We start from the raw sequence: 6,916 nt of genomic DNA, 5'->3' as shown, positions 1-6,916 counted from the left end.
TTGTTCTTGAGTAGAGTCATGGCTTCGGTGTAGTTCGGCGCGCCCTGGATTAACGGAAAGACTTTGAAGCTCAACCTGGAATATAAAATCTGAATCTTCTGAGCCTCCGGAACAGGGGTTGGTGCTGCGTTGATATACGCTTCGAAGCAAGCTAGCCAGTGCTGGAAGTCCTTTCTGGCGTCGCTGGAGTGCGGATCCAGCTGTAGGTGATCCGGTTTGATACGGAGGTCCATCCTTAGAAATTGATAGCAATAAATTGAGGCACGATCAATTGGACAAAAGACGATAGTTGAATCCAACTGAGGCTTTATTACTATCAGATGTGTGGCCTCCCGCAGCAGCTGGCGAAATGGCTGCTGGCTGGAGGACATGCATATTTATACCCCGCCTTCTGGGTGGAGCCAGCTGGCAGGGACGACCGGCGAACCTGTAGTACAGGTCCTACCGTACATCACCTAATACAGGTGCAACAGTGGTTTACCACAAGTATAAAACAGATTATGTAAAGTGTGTGTGCAGGAGGCCCCTACAACAAACAATATTGCTGTTCTGAGAGTATTTGCATTTTCCATTATTTTAGCGGCCTAACACAATGAGCTCCATTTTCCAATTCATTTGGGTGTCACCTGTTTAAAGTTATGAAATGTTTAACAGAGCACAGAATAAATGAGCTGCCACAATGGTTTCACATTTCAGTTGATTCTTTCTAAATGATTAGTTGAGTTCAGCAAAAGTTGAACTCACTGGGTAACGCAGCTATATTTTGCAACACAAGCAAACAGTTCAGACTTTGGTTAAAAAATGAAGTTGTCTTATTGAATTTCTATTTTTCAATGGGACACTAAGGCAGACTTTCACCGTTTTCTTTAGCTAGTAATTCCCAGAACAGGTTGCCAGTGACTTATAACTTGAGGGGGCAGCATTCCACATCAAGTGTGGCTGAGCTGGAGGCTTCCCTATTCTTCCTGCCAGACATTGGTGTATATGGAAGGGTTTGCAGGTTGATGTGCTCAACCTGTTTGACCGCATTATGAATGCACCTTCCTTGGCCATCAAGTCCTGGGGTGAAACTTGAACCCGGAGCTTCTGCCTCAGAGGCACAGGTGCTACCCACTGCGCCACAAGCCCCCTGTCTTATTGTCTAGCTTCTATTTAACATGGTACTGATCCTGAATTTTACGACAGCAGAGGCAAAAGCAGGTCTGGAGTCCACACTTGCTGGCAGGACCACAGGAGGCCTCCCAATTGGCTGACAGCGAGCCTGTTGTCCAATTAAGGATGACGGGCAGCATCCTGATGCTACTGGCCCAATCAGAGGACCAGTGGGCCTGAAAACACGGCAATGTCACCGACGAGAGAGGTGAGTGCTGCTGAGGAATGTAGGCAACCCTGGGAGCGGAGGCAGGAAAACTTAAAAGAAATAAATCAAGGAGGCTGAATGTTCAAGGCAAACTCGTCTAAAGCCTACCCTGTCCACAGCCTCCTTTTGGGCTATCAAGCCTCCCAATATGGCGGGGGTGGGGTGGTTGCCCGGCCCTTGGTGAAATGTCCCTAATTGGTCCTATAAAGAGGCCCAAATTGAGCCTGGAACTATCTGATTGCCTCCTTGTAACAGTCAGCCACTCTGTATCCATTCCCAACACTGGTAAAATGTCCTATCTGCAGGGACTTATAGCTGCAGGGGTGCGTTGGCAAGGCCACCTCTTTGATCCCTCGTTCCCTGCCTTGAAGGGGCCTGTAAAGTCTTAGCTTAAATGTTTTCAAGCCAGAAGACTGAAAATGTATGGAGAATCAAGAAATTAGAGAACCGTGTAACAAGGAGTTGCACTATGATGAGGAATAGCCTCACAGAGAACATAATAGGAACAAAAGGTTCCAGTCAGAGGTGGGATGCAAAGTAGTTCAAAGAAATTATCCCAAAGACTATAGAGTCCAGTTTGTATGTGCAAATTGCCCAACCAACTGTTGTGGTCCATTGTATCCAAGTTGCATCACAGAATCCAGTGCACAGACAGATTGTTCATTAATCTCATGTTTTTTTTAAATGTAGAAATTGCAACATGGAAGCAAATTCCTGTCCACAACTCGCTGTTTAAACAAAATGTTTCTCCTGCTTTCTGTCTCATCATTTATTCCTGCATCAATGCTCCTTCTTTCTATATTCATTAACTGCTGGAAACACTCTATCCTGTCCAATAGCACAGTGGTTAGCACAGTGGGCAACAGCTGGCTTGTAATGCAGAACAATGCCAGCAGCGCGGGTTCAATTCCCGTACCGGCCTCCCCGAACAGGCGCCGGAATGTGGCGACTCGGGGCTTTTCACAGTAACTTCATTGAAGCCTACTTGTGACAATAAGCGATTATTATTATTATTAATAATGTAAGCCTACTTGTGACACTAATGAAGGTTATTATTATTCATGATTTTAAACACCTCCTACTAAATCATCCTGTAAACTCTTCTGGTGTAAGAGAAACAGCCCAATTTTTCAAAATGTTGTATTTGTATTTTCTCACATTAGCCAACATCTTCATAAATATGTACAGTAACCCCCCTATACCCCTTCAATATCATTCCAATTGTGTTGAGCACAAAGCTGCCCACAGTACTCCCACTCTGGTACTCCAAAGGTTTTAGATAGATTTACCAGTCCGTCTTCCCTTTTATATGTATACTTTGTGCCATGGGGAGCTGGTTAGCTCAGTTGGCCAGACAACTGGTGTGTGGATCAGATTAATGCCAACAGCATGGGATTCAATCTCAATTCCAGCTGAAATAGACTTGTGGCTTACCTCCTTGGCCGACCCATGGTAAAAGATTCACAGCATTTTGCCACGGTTTGTTGAATAATCACCAAGAACCTGGCTTTGGGCAGAGAAATTACGGCGGCAGCAACTTGCTGTAAACCTTGTATCTTTAGCTTTTCTTCAATGAGTTGCTGCTTTTAATGTCTTTTGAACTCGCAAATCTCTTTGCTCTTGCCCATCATCAACTGTCCTCCATTAAAACAATCAGTCAGAATTCCCAATCCTTCTTGTCATATACATCAGTACATTATGGTGCAATCACATACACACACTGATGGACATGCAGTAGGACCAACCAGCATACATAACACCGCAGCTAATCACCAGTGAGAGCACAAGCACTATAAAGACAGGGGACAGGAGAGTTCCCGCTCATTCTAGCAACAACCATCTCAGAGCACAGAGCTCATAGCCTGCATCACAGACATTCACCATGTGCTGAGTGCCTCACTATAGCTAGTGATAGGAAAGGGTCCACAGTTAAGCTGGTATTGCTTATACCCACGTTTACAGCATATTAGCATAGTTGAACAGTTAATAAAATAGTGTTACACCACTTCCAGCATTGTTGGCTTGTTTGTGAACCAGAACACCCAACAGAAATGTAAAGTTTGTGTACATGGACATTGAGTAGAGATGGAATTCAGCTTTGGTGTAATGCTCTGTGACTGCATTTGCTCTAAAGGCATAACCATGAAGAGTAGCAATTATTTCTCCATATAATTAAACAGAAATGGTCCAGTGATCCAGTCATTGAAGCATATTCAATCTATTATATCTAAGCAGTATGATGCAACCGACAACATTCCTCTCTATTTACAATACAAACATTTTATGTCCAAAAAAAAATGTCAGATTGAAAAAGTACTTGTGACTCATTGGTCTTTCAGCAGTTACAGAATTAATTGTCCAAACATTTAATACATTTGGCTACATTTTACTATGTTAGAGATGATAAAAAGATGCAAGCTGTTGGTATTCCAGTTCTCTAGAATTCTGATATTCTCGCCCAAATCCAGAGGAATACCTCCCAAATCCAATCTGGAGAGGCATCTCATTTGACACTTTTAAAACTTGTATTAGGCTGAGTAAGGAGTTATTTTTATGTACAAAGGAATGACCAGAAATAAATAAGATATATGAAATAAATTAATAGGTCAGTGAAACAAATACAGTGGAACTCACTATAGTAAATATCTGACAAAAGGTATTTGCCAACTTAGTGAATGAAACCAGTAGAGAAATTATTTTCCTATGACTTCCACATTTTCCAGAATGCTCAAATTAACTCTTAACCCTAAATGATGATCTGCTGTTGCCTCCCACTCCGTCCTCATCTCGCACCACGCCTGGTGCCACATGTCCTCTCTGAACCCTGCACTGGGAATATATTATGTGACTTCATTACCAGTTGAGATCTAACTGCAGCAGCTTACTTCACCATCCACAGACCATAGAATGACTGAGCTAAGAGAAACTTATGTCCTCGTTAAGATAAAAGCAAATTACTGCGGACGCTGGAATCTGAAACGAAAACAGAAAATGTTGGAAAATCTCAGCAGGTCTGACAGCATCTGTGGAGAGACCAGAGCTAACGTTGAGTCTGGATGACTCTTAAAGACCTGATGAGATTTTCCTGCATTTTCCATTTTTGTTTGTGCCCTCATTTATTGGCAGCAGTTATAGAATCATAAAGTCGTACAGTACAGAAGAGGCCCTTCGACTCACTCAGTCTGCACCAACAAAACTGCACTACATCTACATTAATCCATTTTCCAGCACTTGGCCCATATCCTTGAATGTTACGACATGTAAAGTGCTCATCCACATACTTTTTCAAAGGTTGTGAGCTTTCCTGTCTCTACTACCCTCCCAGGCGGTGCTTTCCAGACTCCCGCCACCCTTTGGGTGAAAACATGTTTCCTCAAATCCCCTTTAGACCCCTGCCCTTCACCTTAAAATTATGCCCTTTCGTTATTGACGAGGTTATGGTCCACAGGCCTGGAACTGGAAACAGTAGCCTCACGAGGGCCAAGTGACAATTTATAGAAGACAAGGTTGGGAGAACCAGCGGAACGTTGTTATGTGAAATAACATTATTTCAGTGAATAACTGAATAAATACTTTTGACAAATAGACTGTGCACTTAAATGGGCTCCACTAGTGTAGATGGAACCAAATAGTTGGGATGCTGAAGGAAGAATGATTCGAGGGAGATGTGAAAAAGGTGGAGAGAAGATCATCCAAAAGAAGGGCAATGATCTTGGGTATTCCCCATTGCTAACGTTTCTGGTTTCAAATGACTGATTTGTAGTGAAAAAAACTAAGCGATATCAGAGTGATCATACTGGATACAAAACATTTCAGGTATTTACACAGATGTACATATATATACACACACACATAAAAGACTACAGTTATAAAATTACTGAGTGCCTGAGGTTGACCGTCAGACCATTGGCTGAATACGGTCTTCCTGAAGTCTTTTCCAATAAAGTCTACTTCTGCTGCAGTGCATTAGATCCGTGGTGTTTTGTGTTTAAAATGGTCAAAACCTGAAGGCCAGACTGACAACACATCTTGGTTTGACAAGAATGTGTCTCTGGCAGTGAATACATTGACTTTTTTTTTGGTCCCTTCATTAAAGTAGCAAATCATTTCATGATTTAATTACTGCAGAAAATGAGAACTTTTGTTTTAGCTCAATAAGGTTTGCTACAGCTTTTGCTCTTCACCTTTGAAGCTGAAGAGAATTCCAGTATTGTGTTGCCAAATATTGGTTTAAAACACTTCAGCTGTTCCAACCATACCGACTAAAATATTATCTGTTTCAAAGATCGTCAGCAGACTTAAATTACAGTTATTGGTTTGGCATGCCGTACAGCTATTTTTCACAATCTTTCAACACAGTTGGATAGACACCTGGTGTTTAAGCAACACAGCAGGGGACAATTTTTGCTCAGTGCATTGTTGTATTGTCATTATGGTATTTTCAGACCATTGAAAGCATCTCTATTTGTATCAGTGGACAGTGCATCATTGCCTCATAGCCTTGTTGTCCTTCAGGTGTCCACTCTAACTTGCAGTTGTCCTGGCACCAGGTTAAATTATTTTGTTCCCACAACTGACACTCCTTGATGACGCCATGAAGACGGTTACTAATGGTTGACTGATGGCTGGTTGCTTCCTGCTCAGGTTTGAAGTTGGCCGGCACGCCAAGCTCTTGGAGGAACTCAGAAAGTTGAGCTGGCAAACTGTAGATTGGCATGTTACTAAATACCTCTGGTATTTCTTCCTTCTTCTGCAAGTCTTCAAAATAGACAACAACGTACTTCCCAGAAACATGTCCTTTCATGATATCAGGAAGAACACAGTTCAAGGAAGCCATAAATCCGTCATATGGGTCATATGTGGCTTCTGTGCTTACAGTGGATTGAAGCCATTCATTGTATTTCATACTGGCACCCTTCGAGAGGAGGATGACGATTTTTCCACCTTCATCTGCAACTTTTTTTTTCTGGGAATGGACCCATGGCAGGGGACCTTGGGCGCCCACTTCTCCACGTTTCCATAGGTCCACAATTACTTGGAATTGAAGTTCGCACAGGACAGACGCAAAAGTGTTAACCAACTTTTCAAACTGATTGTGATCCAGCGAATAGAGAAGGAGGACATTCCTATTACTCGAAGAATCTGGAAAAAGCCAAAAAGTATATTATAGGCCATAACATAAATTTTAAAAACGGCATTTAGATAGAATGCCATCACAGACTCAATGTTACATGGCACAGTATAAGGGATTGATTCTTTGTAAGTGCAACCATTGTTATGTAGGCATTGTGTTGACCATTTATGCAGAGCAAAGTCTCCTTAGTGGCAGTTGGATGAATGACCAGATAATCTTTTTTGACGGTGTAGAATTGTTAACTGGGGCACTGAGTGACCTTTCAGCCATTCATCAAATAGTGCTGTGGGGTACATTTGGTCCACCTGGACAGGCAAATGGGGACCCTGATAATGCAGCACTCTAGAGAAAGCTTAAGATCCCTGTAGAGGCCGATAACTTTAAACAAGAGAGTGGGATTCGAAGTGGCCATCTTAAAGGAA

General features: G+C 42.4%; 1 protein-coding gene across 1 annotated transcript in view; it reads right to left on the bottom strand.

The window, feature by feature from the left end:
- Positions 1-289: 289 nt before the first annotated feature.
- The window catches only part of LOC140388499 (interleukin-17 receptor C-like), a 121,609-nt gene continuing 114,982 nt past the window's right edge, over positions 290-6,916 (bottom strand). The window contains exon 19 of the mRNA XM_072472788.1: positions 290-6,502. Within this exon, the coding sequence (XP_072328889.1) occupies positions 5,802-6,502 (701 nt within the window). The 3' untranslated portion in view covers positions 290-5,801. The remainder of the gene's footprint in view (positions 6,503-6,916) is intronic.

Source organism: Scyliorhinus torazame, chromosome 13 (genome assembly GCF_047496885.1).
Source record: "Scyliorhinus torazame isolate Kashiwa2021f chromosome 13, sScyTor2.1, whole genome shotgun sequence".
NCBI classification, from domain to species: domain Eukaryota; kingdom Metazoa; phylum Chordata; class Chondrichthyes; order Carcharhiniformes; family Scyliorhinidae; genus Scyliorhinus; species Scyliorhinus torazame.
Note: the sequence above shows the minus strand (reverse complement) of the source record. Positions and strands in the feature narration are given on the sequence as shown.